The following is a 22,574-nucleotide window of genomic DNA, read 5'->3' as shown; positions in this document are numbered from 1 at the left end:
TATTATGACAAAAATTTCCAAATATGTATTTATAGTGTAAAAAAAATTTTTTTTTTGAGATGGAGTCTCCCTCTGTCACTCGGGCTGGAGTGCAGTGGCACAATCTTGGCTCACTGCAAGCTCTGCCTCCCAGGTTCAGGCCATTCCGCTGCTTCAGCCTCCAGAGCAGCTGGGACTACAGGCGCCTGCCACCACACCCAGATAATTTTTTGTATTTTTAGTAGAGACGGGGTTTCACTGTGTTAGCCAGGATGGTCTCGATCTCCTGACCTCATGATCTGCCCGCCTTGGCCTCCCAAAGTACTGGGATTACAGGCGTAAGCCACCGCACCTGGCCTATAGTGTAAAAATTTTTGAGCAGTTGCCTCTTATTTTCTCAACTGTTAAAAATAACAAATTATTGAAGAATAATAAGACCTGTTCATATCTTTAGACACAGTAATCTTTTATCATAGAATTTATCATAATAAAATTTTTAAAATTAAAAGTATTATTTGCACAGAACTGATTATTGCAGCATTATTATAACTCTGGAAAAATTAAAACCAACCTGAATGATCATTTGGTTTAACTCTACAAAAGATATTAAACACCTGTGCATCAGATACACTGCTAGATAATTGACCTTCAACAAGTTCATAATTTAGTAAAGGAGACATATAGAAAATAATACATAATGTTTATGCAATGATCAAGATAATTTTATAGAAACATTAAAGACAGCCATTTATCCCATCTGGGGATTTAGGGAAGAGAAATTGTAGAGAATTTCATGTACAAGTTGAGTGTTGAATGCTAAGCAAGAATCAAGCAGAGAAAGAAGAAAGATCACAGGGAATATACAAAGACACAATGGCACGATACATTATGGGATATTCAGGAAACTAAAAGCTGATTGGTATTCAGAAGTAGAGGGTTCTAACCAAGAAGTGTCAAGCAGTGGTGTTTGAACCAAGTCAAAGAAGGTATTGTATGCCATGATTTAAAAAAAAAAAAAAAAGACTTTTATATGGGTTGCAAAACCATTCTAAGGAGGTTAGTGAAATTATCATATTTGTATATTAGATCATTCTGGCTGTATTACGGGAAAAATTGAGAGGCCAGGATTAATATCAGATTGATTAAATAAGATGTTATTGTAGAACCTCTTATCTAATATAGGCAAGAGATGATGAGATCCTAAATTAGGGTAGAAGTAGTGAAGGTAGAGAATGGGGCATTCATTTTTAAAAATGTTTTAAGAGAGTAAATTGACAGGATTTGGTGTTTGAATGGATATGAGAGAGGCATGATGAGGAAGAGGGAGGAATCCAAGATGAATGAGTTCTTTTGATTAGATGATTACATGGGTGGTTCATATATGCAGAGAGAGAGAAAGAATATGGGAGGAGAAGCCACTTTCAGGGGAAAAGTTTTGGACACTGAGTTTGAAGTGCCCATGAAATATCCAGGTAAAGGATAATCTGTGGTAGCTCAGCTCAAAGAAGAGTTCAGGGCTGCAAATTTGAAAGTCATCAGCATATAGTATAGTTTAGAAGTATGAATTAAAACTATGAAGTCTTTGATGGAGTTATTGACAGTTAGATGTTCCTCCTTTTGCCTGGTGAGAAAATATAGAGAGGAAAAAGGATTGATTGTGAATGAAAATCTGGGGAACATTTTTAGCGGTAGGAGAACCAAGTGAATAGTGTCATAAAAACCAAGGAATTTGTGTGTCAAGAAGGAAGGAATGTGATCAGCTATTTAAAATGCACTGGAAAGATCCAGAAAGATAAAAAATGGAAAGGTGGCTTTTAAACTTGGCATTATGGAGAACATAATGATTTTTGGTGGGTAATTTCTTTTTTTTTTTTTTTTTTCTGAGACAGAGTTTCACTCTCGTTGCCCAGGCTGGAGTGCAGTGGCGTGATCTCAGCTCACTGCAACCTCTGCCTCCCAGGTTCAAGCAATTCTCTTGCCTCAGCCTCCCAAGTAGCTGGGATTACAGGCATGAACCACCATGCCCGGCTAATTTTGTATTTTTAGCAGAGACGAGGTTTCTCCATGTTGAGGCTGGTCTCGAACCCCTGACCTCAGGTAATCCACCCGCCTTGACTTTCCAGAGTGCTGGGATTACAGGCGTGAGCCACTGTGCCCGGCCTTGGTGGGTAATTTCAAGCAGAGTTGTAGAAATGCTGTAGATACATTACAATGGGCTGAGAAGCGAATACAAACTAAGGAAATAAACTGAATGAAGACTTTTAAGAATCTTGCTAGAGACAGGAAGGAGAGAGTTAAGGCAGTAACTGATAGCATCAGGGGAAGTTTTGTTTGGTTTTATTTTGTTCTTGAAGAGAGAGACACAAGGTTTTTTTGTTTGTTTATTTGTTTGGAGACAGCGGCTTGCTCTGTCGCCCAGGTGTCTCCCTCTGTTGCCCAGGCTGGAGTGCAATGGCATGATCTCAACTCACTGCAACCTCCGCCTCCTGAGTTCGAGCAGTTCTCCTGCCTCAGCCTCCTGAGTACCTGGGATTACAGGCACATGCCACCACGCCTGGCTAATTTTTGTATTTTTAGTAGAAACAAGGTTTCATCATGTTGGTCAGGCTGGTCTTGAACTCCAGACCTTGTGATCTACCCACCTCAGGCTTCCAAGTATTTTTATAATTAGATGAGTAAAGAGGGATAGGGTAAAGATATAAGATAGATGAATGCTTGTTGATGGAGCAAGATCTTAGAGGAAATAGAAGAGATTGCTATCAAAAGTAAGGACAGAAAGTTGTGAATAGGAGAGAGAGAGACTATGCCTCAAGACAATTGAGGTTTACTGACCGGGGGAGGGGTGAAAGCAAGGGTTTAAAACAGCACTTGTCCAGTGGTTTTAGTTTTCTTTAATTAAGAAAGGAGGCCTGCAAGAGAAGAAAGTGGAGATTGGGTAGGTAGCTTAAGAAAAATGGGGAAGCTCTGCAGTGAGCTGAGATTGCGCCACTGCACTGCAGCCTGGGTGACAGAGCAAGACTCCGTCTCCAAAAAAAAAAAAAAAGAAAAGAAAAGAAAATTGAGGAAGCTCTGAAAACTGTATTGTTTCTACTTACACATAAGGAGTCATAAGGATGGCAATACATTGAAAGCATTTTTTGAATAGTTGTGCAAATATGTTAAATGTTCATGGACATTCAGCCACATCACTCATCTCAACACTATAAACCACAGGTCTAAGTCAAGAATGAAACTCTTATTAGAACTGATTATTATTTGCCCTCTGCTATAGTTTAAATGTGTCCCTCCAAAATTCATGTTTTGAAAACTTAATTGCTGTTTTAACAATATTAAGAAATGGGGCCTTTAAAAGGTTATTAGGCCATAAGGGCTCTGCTCTCATGAAGTGATTAATGCTGTTATTGTGGGAGTAGGTTAGTTATCTTAGGATTGGGCTCCTGACAAGAAGGTAAGTCCTACTTCCATTTTCTCTTTATCTAACATACATACTCGCTTGCACTTCATGTGATGTCTTCTATCATGAGATGACCCTTCCCAGATGCAGGCATCATGCTCTTGGACTTTACAGCCCCCAAAACTGAAAGCCAAATAAACTTCTGTTCTTTATAAATTATCCGGTATTTTGTTATAGCAGCAGAAAATGGACCAAGGCAGAAAACTGGCACAAAAAAGTGGGGCCATTGTTACAACAAATATCTGAAAATATGGAAGTGGCTTTGGAACTGGTTAATGGGTAGAGGTTGGAAGAATTTTAAGTAGGAGTCCAGAAGAAGCCTAGATTGCTGTGAATAGAATGTTAAGGGTGATTCTGGTGAGGGCTCAGAAGAAGAGAGCCATAGGGAAATTCTGGAACTTTTTAGAGATAAGTGGACATGATCAGAATGTTGATAGAAATGTGCACAGTAAAGCTATTCTGATGAGGTCTCAAACAGAAACTGAGAGTAAAGGCCATCCTTATTATACATTAGCAAAGACCTTTGCTGAATTACATCATTGTCCTAGGACTTTATGGAATGCAGAACTTCAGAGCGATGAACATTCAGACTGCTTTGTGACTGCTTTTAACTGCATATAGTAAGGTGCAAGAGGGAAGGAATGATTTAAAAATGGAATTTATAATTAAATGGTAAGCGGAACAGAAAGACTTGGAAAATTAGCAGCTTGACCATATAAAAAGTGAAAAGGTATCTTTTAGGAGAGTAAACCAGGGATGTGTGCTGAAGAGATGACTGGTTACAAGGCAGCCAAGTGCTAGTCAAGACAATGGGAGAAGGCCTGAAGGCATTTTAAGATCTTCAAGGCTGTGCCTCCCATAGTAGTCTCAGAACACTACGAGAGCAGAACGGTTTTGGGGGATCAGCCTGGGACACCCTCCACGTGCTCACTGCCCATGGCCACCTTGGGAGTCTGCTCTCCACATTCTAGTGTAGCTGCCCCAGCTGTGGCTCAAATAGGCCCAGATGTGGCTCAGGCTGCTACTCTAGAAGGCACAAGTAGTAAGCTTTGGTGTCGGTCATGTGATTTTGAGTCTACAGGCTTGCAAACTACAAGAGTTACGGGGGCATGGCTACTGTAAGAGTGTTGCAGCTAGCACAGGGGGCAAGCAGAAACTTGTCTTGAGGCAGAAGCACTACAGAGCACCCTCACTAGGGCAATGGCTAGGGGAGTCATGGGAATGGGGCCATCCCCCAAATCCACAGAACTGTAGTGCAAGTAGCGTGCAGCGTCAGCCTGTCAGAACTGTAGGCACAAGATTCCAACCTGTGAGACCTGCATGGGCTAAGACCAGCAAAGTCATGGGGGCAGGGCTGCCAGAGGTCTTGGGGGCCCAACTCCTGCCCCAGTGTATCCAGAAAGTAGGACGTGGAGTCGAAGGAGATTATTCACCAGCTTTAAGACTTAATGTTTTCGGCCGGGCACGGTGGCTCACCCCTGTAATCCCAGCACTTTGTGGGGACAAGGCGGGCGGATCACGAGGTCAGGAGATAGAGACCATCCTGGTTAACATGGTGAAACCCCGCCTCTACTAAAAATACAAAAAATTAACCGGGCGTGGTGGCGGGCGCCTGTAGTCCCAGCTACTCGGGAGGCTGAGGCGGGAGAATGGCGTGAACCCGGGAGGCGGAGCTTGCAGTGAGCCGAGATCGCGCCACTACACTCCAGCCTGGGCGACAGAGCGAGACTCCGTCTCAAAAAAATAAAGACTTAATGTTTTCCTTGTTGGGTTTTGGATTTACTTGGGGCCTCTTACTCTTTGTGTTTCCTATTTCTCCCTTTTGGAAGGAGAATATCTATCCTATGCCTTTCTCAACTTGTGTTTTGGAAGTAAATAACTTGTTTTGATTTCACAGGCTCACAGCAGGAAGGTAATTTGCCTGAGGATGTATCATGCCTTGACTCTGGCTCATATATGATTTAGATAGACTCTGGACTTTGGACTTTTGAGTTGATGCCGGAATGAGTTGACTTTTGGGGCTATTGGAATGGAATGAATATATTTTGTATGGGAGAAGGACACGAATTTTGAAGGCCAGGGGCAAAATTCTATGATTTGAAAGTGTTCTCCAAAAGTTCATATGTTGGAAACTTAATTGCCATTGAACAGTATTAGGAGGTGGGGCCTTTAATAGGTGACTAGACCCTGAAGGCTCTGCCCTCTTGAAGGGGTTAATATCATTATTGTGGGAGTGAGTTATTGCGGGAGTGGGCTCTTGATAAAAGGATAAGTCCGGCTGCCATTTTCTCTGTCTTGTGCACAGGCTTGCTAGCTATCCATGTGATGTCTTCCACCATGAGATGACCCTTCCCAGAATCTAGCACCATATTCTTGGACTTCCCAGACTCCAGTACCTTGAGCCAAATAAACTCTTGTACTTTATAAATTACCCAGTCTGTAGTATTCTGTTATATCAGTAGAAAATGAACTAAGATACTGTCAAAAGACCATAAGGACTAATGACATTATATGTTGTATATATTTAGCTAAATCATCTCCAGAAATCCATAACTTCTAGATAATCCATCATCATAACCTTTAGTCTTACTATCACTGAGAAGTCTTACTCTCATACCAACCAGTTTTCCAATTCTCTGACATCAACTAGGTATTTAAGTTTAATTCTGGGCCGGGCACAGTGGATCGTGATTGTAATCCCAGCATTTTGGGAGGCCTAGGCAGGCAGATCACAAGTTCAGGAGTTCAAGACTGGCCTGGCCAATATGGTGAAACCCTGTGTGTACTAAAAATTAAAAAAAAAAAAAAATTAGCCAAGCATGGTGGTGCACACCTGTAATCCCAGCTACTCAGGAGGCTGAGGCAGGAGAATTACTTGAACCTAGGAGGCGGAGGTTGTGGTGAGCTGAGATCGCGCCACTGCACTCCAGCCTGGGCGACAGAGCAAGACTCCGTCTCAAAAAAAAAAAAAAAAATTCAATTCTGACACTAAGTCTTAAGAGTTAGCCATATCCCACAGGTTAAGGGCTCAGTCCTAGACTGTTCCTACTTCAGATGCCAGCCTTTGTCATTACCAGTGACTTCAACACATTCAAAAATCTTGGTTCACACATTCCACTCTTTGACAGTGGTTTTTTCTTGCCAGTTTCTTTCTTTCAGTACACACCCTCCAGTGAGTCTTTGTCCCTTTCAGGATTCTTCATCCATTGGCCTCATAATCGGTTAGAACTGATTGCTCTTTAACTACCACATGTTCTTATCTTCCCAGCTTACCCAGCTTAGATTCGAGGAACATCACAGTCATCATTCCTTTAAATATGCCATGGCCCCTTTGCCTTTCTGTTCCTCCGTCATACTCATCTAGTTAAATTCAATTGTCCTCTTATGCCATGGCTGCATCTGAGCAGCAGAATATAACTAGAGAAACCTACATACCCATTTTAACTTATCTCACATGGGGCCTTCAGCACTCCCCAGTAATGCTCTGCATTTCCTTAATCAGTTTATTCTTTGACTCCCTCATGTCTCACACCTTCTGCTCTCTTAAAAACATCCAAAACCCCTTCCCTTTACCTCTTATTCTACTGAAAAGTTGGAAGCAACCAGAAGAGAACTAGCCTATCTTCCCAACACCAGATCTGCCAAGTTGTTTCTAAGACCAACCCCTCCACCTCTCTACTTATTCACTAGATTCCATTCACTCTCCATTACACAAAGACTTTGCTTTTCCACTTATCCTATCTCTCTCCTATGTCATTACCTTCTCCCTCTGTGCTATATATATCAGTACTGTCAGCATGCAAACACATTTTGGTTTAAGCTTCCAGGTTAAATTAATCCCCTCGGGTCCCCATGGTCTTTCTCTGCCCCACTTGATAGCTACCTGCTCATATTTATTTTACTCATTATAGTAAAAAATCATTGGAAAATTATACCCCCTGTTTTCACTTCCTTATCTCCCATTCTCTTTTAAACCTTGTTAGGGTCAAAGTATTCCATCATATATCATTGCATTAATTTCACATTTTTAAAACAATTATAACAAAAACTGACTTTAAATAGGAATTCAGTAACTATTGAGTGAATGAATATACCTCGATTATGCTGGATGGAGGACTTTTTTATGCTGTTACATTATTGAGTTTGGGGACATTAGCTACTTTTTCCCAGGTTTTGGGGGGAGTAAAGATATATATGTATATGCAAAAGATTATATAGTATATGGGTGCAGGGTATCAAGAATAAATACTCGAGTACCTATCAACCAGCTTCACAGACTATTAACAATACTTCTGAAGTCCCCCTGTGCCCCTCCTTGCTACCATCTCCCTCCACAAGTATCCACTGTCCTAAATTTTTATGAACTGTTTCCTTGTTTTTCATTATAATTTTGCCACATATTAAATGTGCCCTAATATATTGTTATGTTTTACACATTTTAATATAAGTGCAGTAATATATATTATTCACAGATTTTTTTAACTGAACAATGTTTGTGAAATTCATCTGTGACATTGCATGAGGAAATGGTTCACTTAATTTATATGTTATATAGTGTATAAGCATAATATACTTCATCTTTCTACAATAAAAAATTTAATTTTAAGTATTAAAGTGTTACACGCACATAGAAAAATGTACAAATCCCAAATGTAAGCTCAGTGAATTACCACAAAGTAAACATTACAAACCAGTTCAAGAAACAGTATGAGCAACACTCAAAAGCCACCCTTGAGCTCCCTTCTTGTCCTCTCCAAAGGTGACCACTATCCTCATTCCTAATCCAGAGATTTGTTTTACCTGTTTTTGAACTTAGTTAATATCCTTTTAAATTTGACTTTTTTGTCTCAACATTATGTGTATAAGATTCCCCGAGAGACATGTAGCTATAGTTTGTTCCTTTCGTTGCCATATAGTATTCTCTTGTATGATATGGCACAATTTATCCACTCTATAGTGGATGAACATTTGGATTGTTTCCACTTTGGAGCTGTTACAAATAATACTGCAGTAAACACTCTTGGACATATATGTATGCATGCCTTTCTCATCAGTAGAGTTCCTCAGACAGGACACATAAGTACACTTTAACCATTCTCCTTTTGGTGGATGATTGTGTTGTGCTTCTATGAACATTTGTGTATATGTGTCTAGATGCAAAATTATAATAGACATTCAGGAGAGTAGATACATAGGAATGTAATTACTGAGTCAGGACACATGTATCTTCAACTTTTTTAGATAATGTAAAATTGTTTTCCAGAGTAATTTATACAAGTTTGCAGTCTCACCAACGGAGTATGCATTTCTTGCTACACATTCTTGCCAACAATTATTATCTGACTACATTTTTTGCCACTTTGGAAGGTGTGTCATGGTTTATTGTGGTTTTAATTTTTGTGTCCCTGATTTCTAATAAGATTAAAAATTTGGTTTTTAAATTTTAATTTTTTTCTGCTTATTCTTTAGTGTGGAGATGTACTTTCCTCAGAATGACTCTTGGATTGGTTTGGCACCCCTAAACATTCCTCGCTATGAATTTGGAATATGCGTTTTAGACCAAAAAGTGTATGTTATAGGTGGTATTGAAACTAATGTGCGTCCTGGTGTCACTATCAGAAAACATGAAAATTCAGTAGAATGCTGGAATCCTGATACAAATACTTGGACTTCTCTAGAGAGAATGAATGAAAGCCGAAGTACTCTTGGAGTAGTAGTACTTGCAGGAGAACTTTATGCCTTAGGTGGTTATGACGGACAATCTTATTTACAATCTGTAGAGAAGTACATTCCCAAAATAAGAAAATGGCAACCTGTGGCACCAATGACTACAACAAGAAGTTGTTTTGCTGCAGCTGTATTGGATGGAATGATATATGCCATTGGTGGATATGGTCCTGCCCACATGAACAGGTATTTAACTTAATAATTAAATCGTATATGTTTGTGGATTTTTAAAAGTCTCATTAGCAATAATTTCTGAGTTTAAACAATTTGTGTGTATGAATGAACTTCCGGCATTTGGGAAACTTAATCTGCTCCATGGATATAATTGTAATTGTTTTAAATGGGAATTTAATACAAACCTAACAATCAAATCCCTCTCATTAAATTTTACATTCATTCAGTATAAATGGACTAGATGGCCGGGCGCGGTGGCTCAAGCCTGTAATCCCAGCACTTTGGGAGGCCGAGACGGGCGGATCACGAGGTCAGGAGATCGAGACCATCCTGGCTAACACGGTGAAACCCCGTCTCTACTAAAAAATACAAAAAACTAGCCGGGTGCGGTGGCGGGTGCCTGTAGTCCCAACTACTCGGGAGGCTGAGGCAGGAGAATGGCGTGAACCCGGGAGGCGGAGCTTGCAGTGAGCTGAGATCCGGCCACTGCACTCCAGCCTGGGCGGCAGAGCGAGACTCCGTCTCAAAAAAATAAATAAATAAATAAATAAATAAATAAATGGACTAGATTTTAAAACTCAGAAACCTAAAAATAAGATGAAGTTAGACAACTTTAGATTTTGTGCAGTGTGTACATCTATGTGCACAGTATGTAAATTGTCTCTTATTGTATTGCTTAATAGAATAAAGAAGTAGAAATTTAATTCCTGTATGTCTATACAATATTATAATGCATCATAAACTTAAAACCTTATTTAAATATTCCTTTCTGAATTTTTTTCTGTAATCATATATGTATCATCAGGTATTTGACTTGTGCCGGAGTTTGAATTTGTGATATCTGTATTCTGTAGTATTATCTGAATAAAGGAGAAATATATATGAGAAAATAAAAGTATGAAGTAATTAGTTATATGAGAAATTAATAATAATTCTGAACCTTTATTGAAAATTGATGTTCCAAAGGTTTTATCTTTGGTCAGGTGTGGCAGTTCATGCCTGTAATCCCAATACTTTGGGAGTCTGATGTGGGAGGATTGCTTGAGCCCAGGAGGTTGAGGCTGCAGTGAGCCTTGAATGCACTACTACACTCCAGCCTGGGCAACACAGTGAGACCCTGTCTCAAAAAAAAAAAAAAAAAAAAAAAAAGAAGAAGAAGAAAAGAAAAGATTGTATCTTTAATAGTAATTAGAGTAGTTTGTGTTATTTTGATTGTGAGTATTTTAATGAGAGGGCATACAGTCAGCCCTCCATATCCATCAGTTCTACATCCACAGATTCAACCAACTGTGGATCAAAAATATTTGAAAAAATTTGCAATAATAAAAAACAAAATAATATAGTATAACAGCTATTTGCATAGTATCATAAGTAATCTAGAGATGATTTAAAGTATACAAGAGGATATGTGTAGCTTATATGCAAATATTATACTGTTTTATATAAGGAACTTGAGTACCTGCAGATTTTGGTATCCTTGGGATGGGGTGGATCCTGGAACCCATCCTCTACAAATGCCAAGGTTTGTTGACTGAGAAAGTGATGGCACAACAGCATTTCATCTGTAAATTTTTACTTCTATTGAAGCCAAAGTATTCCTCCTTTTATTTATTTATTTATTTATTTTTTGCCCTTAGTTGAAGGAAAAGTATTTGGGACATAGACATGCATTTCTATTCTTTGAAAAATTTCTGGCCACAATTTGTAAGATAAAAGGTTAAGTATTTTAAATTTGATTATCTTGAAAGTCTTGCTGCAGTTCATCAACTCTTCTTCAATGATTTTGGTCTAATGGATTCTATCCCGGAGTTCTTTCAGAAACATTGTTACCCAGTCTCTATTATGAACTCCAGAATAGTGTCACAGCCTGTTAAATGCTTATGATTTTTTCAGGAAATTAGGTTAGGGCCAGAACAAGCCCAACAATCTTACCTCTGTGCCTTTGTGCCCCTTCAGAGGAAATCATAGTCTTAAACAGCTGCTAGAATTTTCTATGGAAGCCTTTTTGAAAATTCTAATTTAATTTGGATTCCATAATGCAGCTTGGAAATGCCACAGGTTCTCTGGAACACAGCCTTGACTCAAATTCCTGAGTACTCCTAAATCACCCTGAGATTATATGATTAGCCAATTTGTGCTATGCAATCTACAGTGACTGCTTTGCAGTAAGCCACATGAATTCTGTGAGGGGGGGGGAAAAGTCCCCCCCCCCCTTCTCTTCCTCTTCTCTTTCCCTTAACTGTATAGAAGATCCTAAAAACCTCTGTATTCAAGCCAGGCATGGGGGCATGTACCTTTACTCCTAGCTACTCAGGAGACTGAGACAGAAAGATCACTTTAGTCCCGGAATTTTGAGACTGCAGTGAGCTATGATTGTGCCACTGCACTCTATCCTAGGTGACAGAGCAAGACCTGTCTCTAAAATAAATAAATAAAGTTTAGGAACAAAAAAAAAATCTGGCCGGGCGTGGTGGCTCACGCTTGTAGTCCCAGCACTTTGGGAGGCCGAGACGGCTGGATCACGAGGTCAGGAGATCCAGACCATCCTGGCTAACATGGTGAAACCCCGTCTCTACTAAAAATACAAAAAAATTAGCCGGGTGTGGTGGCGGGCGCCTGTAGTCCCAGCTACTCGGGAGGCTGAGCCGGGAGAATGGCGTGTACCCGGGAGGCGGAGCTTGCAGTGAGCCGAGATCGCGCCACACTCCAGCCTGGGTGACAGAGCGAGACTCCGTCTCAAAAAAAAAAAAAAAAAAAAATCTGTATTCAATTAGTGGTTTTCAAAGTCACGTGCATACTCATTTGACTTTATTCTTACATGAATCCCTTGAGGTTGCACTATCCTCATTTTTGCAGGTTAGAGGAAATGACTTATTCAGGATTACACAAATCCACAGCAGTAGAGCTAAGGTTCATTCAGCCCCAGGTATACAGAATTAGTACTTGAACCCAGGTTTTCTGACTCCAAGTTCTATGCTCTTAATATACTTTGCTGCTTGCACAATATAATGGAATAGCATATGGAATTGCACCCTGTTTACAAGGTAAGCTTTTATCCTTACAATCTTATCAGCAAAACCTAAGCATTTGTGGCAGACTAGTCTTATTTAATATCTCTCTATTACGTGAACTTTTAAAGCTGTAGTGGGTTTTAGTTTTGCTTTGACAGGAAGAATGACACAAAAGATCTGTAAATTAAATGTTTTTTTTAAATATTTGCAGTGTGGAGCGTTATGATCCAAGTAAGGACTCCTGGGAGATGGTTGCATCCATGGCAGATAAAAGGATTCACTTTGGCGTGGGTGTCATGCTAGGCTTTATTTTTGTGGTGGGTGGACATAATGGAGTCTCACATTTGTCCAGCATTGAAAGATACGATCCTCATCAAAATCAGTGGACTGTGTGTAGACCAATGAAAGAACCTAGAACAGGTAATAAAAATTTATTAATTTCCTAACACATAAGGCAATGTTTTCTATAATGATGTCATTGTAATAATAGCTCCTTGGAATATAGCAGTAGGAATATTACTAGTCCAGAAAAAAAAAAAAAAAAAACAACTTGTATGTGGTAAACTTGAAAGACAATTAGCTAGACAAAAGTATATAGATTTCTTATGACTTTTACATGCCAGTGTGCATATTATTGTTTCTCAAACTTGCTGAATACATTTTGTGAAGTGCTTATACTGGAGTGTATATTTATAGAAGCTCTTTTTGTCCATGTAACAAATGTCCTCTTTTCATATGTTACATATATACAATCCTCGGATTGTTCTGTTTTGTTTTCTATTGTATATCAGTAATCTGTATGTTCACTTTCAAATGTTCTTTCTTCCCCAAGGGGTATAGTTGATCAAAAAGGTTGGATTTCAGAGTTCATAGAAAAAAAACAAATCCACTCTTGTGGTTTGGGAGAAATTGTTTTCTTTGAACTCAAACTCATCACATCATTTTAAGGGAAAGGTTTTTAGATACTGATGGAAATGCTTTAGGGAGCACTCCTCATACAGGTTGAATATTTCCTATCCAAAATGCTTAGGACCAGAATTGTTTCAGGTTTTGGATTGGGGATTTTGGAATATTTGCACTATGCTTACCAGGTTGAGCATGCCAAGTTCAAAAACCCTAAAGTGTGAAATGCTTAAGTGAACACTTTCTTTGAGTATCATATGGTGCTCAAAAAGTTTCAGATGTTGGGCCAGGCACAATGTGGCTTACGCCTGTAATCCCAGCACTTTGGGAGGCCGAGGTGGGAGGATCGCTTGAGGTCAGGAGTTCAAGACCAGCCTGGGCAACATGGTGAAACTCCGTCTCTACTAAAAATACAAAATTAGCCTGGCATGGTGGCACATGCCTATAGTGTCAGCTACTTGGGAGGCTGAGGCATGAGAATCACTTGAACTGAGATCGCGCCACTGCACTCTAGCTTGGGAGACAGAGTGAGACTCCGTCTCAAAAAAAAAAAAAAGTTTCAGATGTTGGAGCACTTTGGATTTCATATTTTTGGTTATTGGATGTTCAACCTATATTTATGATTAAAGAACCTCTTGAAACAAACATGCAAGAGAAACTGAAAGGACAAGTTGAAATGAACTATTTTAGTGTTTACTATAATTTGTTTCTTTCGTATCCTTGAGAGGGAAAGCCACAGAAACAATGAGAACTTAAAAAATTGGGGTAAACTGTTTCTTTTTAGAACTATATACGATAACATCTAAAGTAGAATTTTTTGAAGCATACATTATGTCATTTAATATATTTTAAATATTTCAGTGTATTTGAAAGCCTCATAAAATGATTTTTCTAGAATGAAATGAAATTTTTAAAAAAAAAGCCTATGGAAAGATATATACTCCATTTTACTGAAGGGGAAGGAAGAGTAGGATTAGAGAGGAGAGGTAAAGGAAGACTTCAACTCTTGCTTTTATTTATTTTAGTTTAGTTTTTAGACAGGGCCCTACTCTGTCCAGCCAGGTAGGGATGCAGTGGTATAGTCATAGCTCACTGCTGCCTCAAACTTTTGGCCTCCAGCCATCCTCCCACCTCAATAACTCTTATTTTGTTTTAAGGATTTTATTTTTCCATCAAGCGCATATTGTTCCAGTAGGTACCCCATACCCACAGGAGATATGTTCCAAGAACCCTGGTGGACTAAAACTTCAGATAGTACCAAACCCTATATGTGTAATGTTTTTTCCTATACATATATATCTATGATAAGGTTTAGTTTGTAAATTAGTCAGAGTGAGAGATTAGTGACAACAATAATAGAACAATTGTTACAATAGATTGTAATAAAAGTTACGTGGATGTGGTTTTCCTCAAAATATCTTACTGTACAGTACTCCCTATTTTCTAGTCATGGTTGACTGCAGGTAACTGAAAGCATGGAAAGCAAAAACTCAGATAAGGGGATGACTAGTGTATATTGCTTGTATACTATAATTAATAATAGATTGTTAAAATGTCTTTTAATAAAACATTAAAATACAAATTTATTTTTAGTTTGAAAAAGTAATACTTCATGGTTAACATGTTTCTTTTTTTTGCTACCCTTTCCTAGGAGTTGGTGCTGCTGTAATCGATAACTACCTTTATGTTGTCGGTGGTCACTCAGGGTCTTCCTATCTGAATACAGTGCAGAAATATGATCCTATCTCAGATACGTGGCTGGATTCAGCTGGTATGATATACTGTCGCTGCAATTTTGGGTTAACTGCACTTTGACAAATGTGAACTCTCGGAAATAGTATGGTGGTGAAACTTGTACTGCATGAACAGATGGCCCAGTTTTCTGAAACCCACAAGCTGCATTGCTTTCTTTTTAACTTGAAGTGGCATGAAGACTCAAAGTTTTGTTGGGTACTTTTAATTGACAAGTAGTTTTGGTTGCTCTTGATTACACAGTAAATCAATAATCAAAAAGAAAAAAGAGAAAAAAAAAAAGTAAAGACCTTGTCAATTGAATTGTGCACTTTTTCCCCGAAGACTGAGATATACTAGTTTTATGTTCATAAGTGTATGTGTAGAGAAAACGTTGCTGCTTTTTTTTTTTTTTTTTTAATTTCTGGCTTTCCTTCCCTGATACCATGATTTACTAGGATGAGCGATGCTTTAGGTGCTGGAGTGTATTGAATGAATGGACAGAGTGCTGATACTGCTTCTTGGATGTAAATGCTTCACATTTTTCATTTGTTTTAAAACAAATAAAGGGCTGCTTTTTATTTTGGTACTTCTAAGGGTTGTAAATAACATGCCATAAGTAGTCATCTGAATACTCTTCCTGCTAAATGGTTTTAGGGCTAGGGATGTAATAAATTTTTAAGACAATTGCTTTTACTATCATGATATTTGGGGCCCTATTTTAGGAAGTCAGATATTTACTGTTTAATGCCTTTTGCAGATGGACAGGTTAACGTTGGATGAATTTAATTACCTATCTATGCTATGGTTAGCATGGATAGGAGTTTAAGTACATCAGTTGTTTCAGTTTTTCTTCAGTAGTACAGCAGGCCTTCCAGTGCTGATGTAAATATTTGAGCAGTGTTTAGTACCATTCTTAGTGCATATTAATTTTTTTCATATATCCTTATAATAATTTTAGTTTTTTAAGATCTTTGCTTTTTCAAAGTGTTCAGATATAAAAATGGTGCTAACTGTAAGATTTGTAACAAGGCTGTAACTGATGTCCTTTTGGATGTTCAGTATGAGATATGCATGACATGTTTTGATAGTCTTTTGCATTTTTAATGGTTTGATTCATTTGTGCTTATTAAAAATGTTAGTGATTACACTAATGTTAACATCCAAAAATCATCAAAATGGCCTTTGTTATGCTTTTCATGGTTCCTGAATAGTGATTTAAAGAAAGTTACACTTTTGATCTTCTTTCTTCTTGTGCTAGATATTACATGTCCTTCTTAAAAACAGAAATATATGCATTAAATATAAAGCACTAGGCAGTTATGCATTACTTTGTACATTTCTTAGGTAACTGAATATTTTAATGTTATTGAGGAAAACTGGAACTCAATGTTTACTTGAGTAATGGTTCTAAGTTGAGTTCTACTTTGATTAAAGAAATGATCTTTTAAAGTGAAATTGTTTGCTGTAGCCAGTGACAGCTTATTTAAAGGAAGTGGTTAACTTATTTGATTTTAGCATGTTTTAGTAAATGTCTGTTAGTCTTAAACACATTCACTTGCATTTTATTATGATGTTGCTACTTGCATTTTGGAACTGTAGTCATTTGATTTTCTTTTCCTTGATTTTTTTTTTAAACCTGTCTGCGATCTCCTTATAAAGTCTCCGCAAGACCAGTGTATAATTTTTCCTAAGAAAAAAATTGATATTATATTCTTAAGTGCCATAATGTTCTAGACTATTGTTAAGAAGCCATTTGTAATGATAAAACATAGGTTCATTTGTTAGTATATATGTTTATTTCTTGAATACTATAGCAAGGCAATTTACAGTTCTTTGTTCTTCCATAAACTGCCAGTTGTAGATTTGAATATATACTACAAAACTATGTAAAATCATTTTTAATCATAAACGTAGTATCATGCTTTATGAATATTTGCACAGATTATAAAACCTTGCAAGTGATTTTTAGTCTCTTCTAATTTAGAACTCAACAGGAGCAACTAATATGATTGATAGTCTGAGTATTTTCTACGTTGCTTGTCTGAATAACATAATAATATATAGCAATAACTTTTTCATTGATTTGAATAAATCTATTGCATAGAAATAGGTGCACTATTGTAGTTGGCCCAGACTTTAAAGAACAGCAATTTAAAATAGATTCATCACATATTTAGTTTTAAATTCCCAATTCAGTTTTGTTTATAGCAATTAAATTATTAAATATATCCTCTTATACTATTTTTAATCCCCTATTCCCAAAAGATAAGGGAATTTGAAAGACTATGGAAAATGATTTTAGGACGGGTGCGGTGGCTCATGCCTGTAATCCCAGCACTTGGAGAAGCCGAGGCGGGTGTATCACCTGAGGTCAGGAGTTCAAGACCAACCTAGCCAACATGGTGAAACCCTGTCTCTATTAAAAATAAAAAAAAATTAGCTGGGCATTGTGGCAGGTGCCTGTAATCCCAGCTACTTGGGAGGCTGAGGCAGGAGAATCGCTTGAACTCGGGAGGCAGGGGTTGTAGTGAGCCAGGCTTGCACCATTGCACTCCAGCCTGGGCAACAAGAGTGAAACTCCGCCTCAAAAAATACAAAAAAAAAGAAAGAAAATGATTTTAATTATAAAAACATCTATTCTATACATTGTATTTTAACATTTTACTCATGTATCATCTCCACTATCAAATTAGTGTATAATCATTTGGTAAATTAGATCAAAAACATATACTGGTCATTGTTTTTGAAAAATCTAAATTTCATCTTGATGAAGACTAAATGTGAAATATCTTGGGCAGTAGTAGGAGCCATACACCAGTAAACAAATTATGAAAATCTGTGAAGGGAAGAGGAAAAATGTTCAAAATTTATAAGTATATTTATTTTAGAACTGCTTAACCTACTGTACTATTTGTAGCAACCAGAGCTACTAATCTGACCTGACAACTAATATGTTTACATTAGCGCCTTCTTTTACAAATTTGTGAGAAGTTTCATTGTGAACACTCTGCTGACAAATTGTGAATTTAAAGCCACATGTTTCTAATGTTAAAAAGGATCAAAATGTTTGGTTATAAATCCTCATGATTAAAAGTATTAGAAATAATTATACATATTCAGGCACGAAGAGAAAAGCTATTTAAGATTTCCCAGAAATATTTTGGAAAAGAGCAGCACTGGGAAATAGAAATTAATGTAATCAGTTGCAAGATACTTGCCTTCTATAATTATAATGACTTAATCTGTTAGGCACCTTTGGCTATTCAATAATCATGGATGTTGTAATAGAATGTAAATGACTTTTAATGTAGCTCCAAGGATATTTATAAATTCTATGTTATTGCTGTTATTGTTTTAAATATGAGTGAATATTAAATTATAGGAAGTGGTATCAAGTGACAGGAAAATGGCATTAGGTTTTGAAATTTTAGTTTGATAATCTGACACATATGGAGGGTTTACTATATGTATGAGATATTCTGTTAGATGCTGTTGGAGCTAGAGAGATAAGATAGACTCTTTCACTCAGAGAGAGTAAAATATAGTGGGAGAGACCCTAATAACTATTTTGGTGAAGGATGAATCTAATTCCTTATCTCTGACATCATAAGAAGTGATTAGAGACCTAGTTTATGCATAAGCAATTCCTTAGTGTCCAATTAGGTTTTATTGGCATGAAAAAGAAATATTTAAAAACCTAATATTTATAGAACTCCAAATCTCCTAGAATTGGATAATGTATTTTCTAGTAAGAAAACTATAGAAATTTTAAATATATATATTTCCTGTAGTATCAAGGCTCTGGCTGACATTGAGAGAAATATATGTACATGTCATGTTTATTTTCAGTTTTGGTGTTGGATTCCTAGTATTGTCACCTAAGTGCTCATTTTCAGGAAAATCAGATTCTACAATAAACACTTACTGCTTCAAGTTCAGTAAACTTGTGATAACCTCATAACCTCTGTAGTCTAAAAGTTAAGGAATTATAAGATGTCACATGTCAAGTTAACATCCAGTTCTACTTCTTAACCTTTTTTCCCTTTGTAAACAGCACTTTAATTAGACATGATTTAATTAGATAACAGTTATTCTATGGCTGGATATGCACTGGATTTTCACTTACAGTACATTGATTTGGTGTTAATACACATTTGAAAAGAGTGAGGAATACAATACATTTTTAATACAATAGGTTTACAAATTTTCCTACTGGTGTGAATATGGAGTCAAATAAAAATCCAGTTTACATCTCTGCAGAGAGAAAAATTGTTATCCATATGTTTTTTATATTATACATCTTTAACTAGAGATAATTTATTGTTAATTTTGTCAAGTTATCATGTGTAAGTCCCATTTATTTTTAAATACTAAGCAAAAAGTTCCAAGTTTGCCTTAAAATACAAGTGAAATTAAAGAACTGGATGATAATGCCTATATTTTTGCCTTATGAATTGTGCTGTGTATTATAAACCAGCAACGGTTTTGATTTTAACAGGATTCTGAAATTTTGTAGCTGTAGAGTACTAATATTTGTACTCTCTTGCAAAGAATGTGATCTAGTTGTGGTAGTTTAAATGTTTTTGTATATGTATTTTACCTCTGAACATGTACCTTTTTAGCATCAGGGTTTTATTTTATTTATGTTTACATACTAAAGTGTCATTTAACTAGTTGAAAATTGTATTCTTTTTTTATTTTAAAGGTTATTTGTGTATATTATTGTGGTAATGTTCTGTAATTATTATGGTTAAATTTCATTTAATGTAAAATGTTTAAAATAAAAATGAAAAATCTACTTTGTATATGTCATATGATAATTGTGAACTGAACCAAGCTAACTTTGTCATGCTCATCTCTTAGGGTTTTATGCATAGATAGGTAGTAGCCATAGAGTAGCCACACCTTTACATCCTCATTAGCAGGTTACAATGAAAACCTGTCTTAGGCCAGGCCTGGTGCAGTGACTCACGTCTGTAATCCCAGCACTTTGGGAGGCTGATGCGGGCGGATTACCTGAGGTCAGTAGTTTGAGACCAGCCTGGCCAACATAGTGAAACCCCGTCTCTACTAAAAATACAAAAATTAGCAGGCATGGTGGCGTATGCCTGTAATCCCAGCTACTTAGGAGGCTGAGGCAGGAATGAACCCGGGAGGCGGAGTTTGCAGTGAACCGATATGCCAATGCATTCCAGCCTGGGCAACAGAGCAAGACTCCGTCTCAAAAAAAAAAAAAAAAAAAAAATTTCTTAAGCCAATTCTGCCACACATTCAGACATTTACTAAAGAAGCTTAAGTAAAACAAGAGTAAAAGTGTTCAGTAAGCCCATTGCAGTCCCAGCTTTCCGTCCTTTTAGATTCTCTAACCAGCCTTTTGAAAGGTTTACTTGAGGCAGACACTGTAATATCCAAGAGGATTTCATTACTTTTGTGGTCAGTATCAGGTAACCAGCAATCCCAAAGAAACAAGCAGTTGAGACTTGGTTGGCTTTTTTTAGGAAGTGGTAAACTACAAGCCTGAATGGATTCAGTCTTTATAAGTAAAAGTAACCTTCCTTTTTTTTTTTTTTTTGAGATAGAGTCTCACTTTGTTGCACAGGCTAGAGTGCAGTGGCGGTGGCACAGTCTTGGCTCACTGCAGCCTCCATTTTTTGGGCTCAAATGATCCTACTGCCTCTGCCTCCTGAGTAGCTGGAAATACAGGTGTGGGCCACTGCCTGGCTAATTTTTAATTTTTATTTTGTAGAGATGAGGTCTTGCTATGTTGGCCGGGGTGTTCTCGAACTCCTTGCCTTAAGTCATTCTCCCACCTCCGCCTCTGAAAGTGCTAGATTTCTGGATTTACAGGCATGAGCCACCATGCCAGGTCAAGAGCACCTTTCTGATATCATTGTAGTCCATGAGCCACTTCCCCAAGAAATGCTTCTGATATTTAATATGCTAATTAGCAAAGCATTGGATACTGATTAGATTATGGATAGATAACAGAAGTACTTGAAGTTGCTTTCAGCATGAATTTCCTAGATAGAATGCTAGCTAGCCACCCCTTAACTCCAGTCTTTTAAAAAAGGTATAAAAATAATTTGCTATGATACAAAACAGTTGTACATACTTATGGGGTGCAGATGGTATTTTGATACAAGCATATAATATGCAGTGATCAAATGGGTAATTGGGGTACCCATCACCCCAAACTTTTATCGGTTGTGTTAGGAACATTCCAATTCTAGCCGGCGCGGTGGCTCAAGCCTGTAATCCCAGCACTTTGGGAGGCCAAGACGGGCGAATCACGAGGTCAGGAGATCGAGACCATACAGGCTAACACGGTGAAACCCCGTCTCTACTAAAATACAAAAAACTAGCCAGGCGAGGTGGCGGGCGCCTGTAGTCCCAGCTACTCGGGAGGCTGAGGCAGGAGAATGTCGTAAACCCGGGAGGCGGAGCTTGCAGTGAGCTGAGATCGCACCACTGTACTCCAGCCTGGGGGACAGAGCGAGACTCCATCTCAAAAAAAAAAAAAAAAAAAAAAGGAACATTCCAATTCTACTCTTTTAGTTATTTTCAAATATGAAATAAATTAATGTTAACTATAGTTGCCCTATTGTGCTACCGAACACTGTATCTTTAAAAAAAAAAAAAAAAAAAACTTATTATAAGTTCCAGGATACATGCAGAGGACCTCAGGTTTGTTAAATTTGTAAACGTGTACTAGGGTGGTTTACTGCACCTATTAACCCATCACCTAGGTATTAAGCTCCACATGCGTTAGCTATTTATCCTGATGCTCTCCCTTCCTTTGTCCCACCGACAGGCCCCATGTGTGTTGCCAAACACTAGGTCTTATTCCTTCTATTTAACTGTATTTTTGTACCCATTAACCATCCACTCTTTTCCCTTTTCCCCACTACCCTTCCCAGTCTCTGGTAATCATCATTCTATTCTCTTCCTCCATGAGTTCAAGTTTTTATTGCTCCTACATGAGTAAGGGCATGCAATGTTTGTCTGGCTTATTTCGCTTAACATAATGTCCATTTCTATCCATGTTGTTTCAAATGACAGGATTTTATTCTTTTTATGACTGAATAGTCCATTATATATATGTACCACATTTTATCCATTCAACCATTGATGCACACTCTAATACTGTATCTTGGCTATTGTGACTAGTGCTGCAATCAACATGGGAGTGCAGACTTGTTTTTGATACACTGATTTCCTTTCTTTTGATATTAAGGACCTCAACTGCATTCTTAATGAGGGCAACTCCTAGAGTTGAAGTTGGAACTTAACAGACATATCCTGAAGTGTTTAAAGTGTATTATAGATGACACAGAAAATGTAAATAATGCATTTTGAATGGAGTACACATTAAAATATTGAAATTGACATTTCTTGGCCACATAGATGCTTTTTTAGTTCTGCCTTTTTATTCTAATGCATGCAGAAATAGCTTTCATATTACTCAGAAGTCATTGTAAAATTTTTCAGCTGACAGTTATTGAGAGTTTGGTATGTGCAAGACGTGGTGGAAGGCGTAAATGAGTAATATAAGACATATCCCATAATCCACTAGAGGAATGTAAAAGTCACCT

General features: G+C 37.5%; 1 protein-coding gene across 3 annotated transcripts in view; it reads left to right on the top strand.

The window, feature by feature from the left end:
- KLHL28 (kelch like family member 28) overlaps window positions 1-19,794 on the top strand; it is a 39,054-nt gene extending 19,260 nt beyond the window's left edge. For 2 of the 3 annotated variants that reach the window (XM_025393025.1, XM_025393024.1), the window contains exons 3-5: window positions 8,903-9,346; window positions 12,557-12,765; window positions 14,900-19,794. In XM_025393025.1, the coding sequence (XP_025248810.1) occupies window positions 8,903-9,346; window positions 12,557-12,765; window positions 14,900-15,063 (817 nt within the window). In that variant the 3' untranslated portion in view covers window positions 15,064-19,794. The remainder of the gene's footprint in view (window positions 1-8,902; window positions 9,347-12,556; window positions 12,766-14,899) is intronic. The other variant, XM_025393026.1, reaches the window with a different exon arrangement.
- Window positions 19,795-22,574: the final 2,780 nt, after the last annotated feature.

Source organism: Theropithecus gelada, chromosome 7b (genome assembly GCF_003255815.1).
Source record: "Theropithecus gelada isolate Dixy chromosome 7b, Tgel_1.0, whole genome shotgun sequence".
NCBI lineage: Eukaryota > Metazoa > Chordata > Mammalia > Primates > Cercopithecidae > Theropithecus > Theropithecus gelada.
Note: the sequence above shows the minus strand (reverse complement) of the source record. Positions and strands in the feature narration are given on the sequence as shown.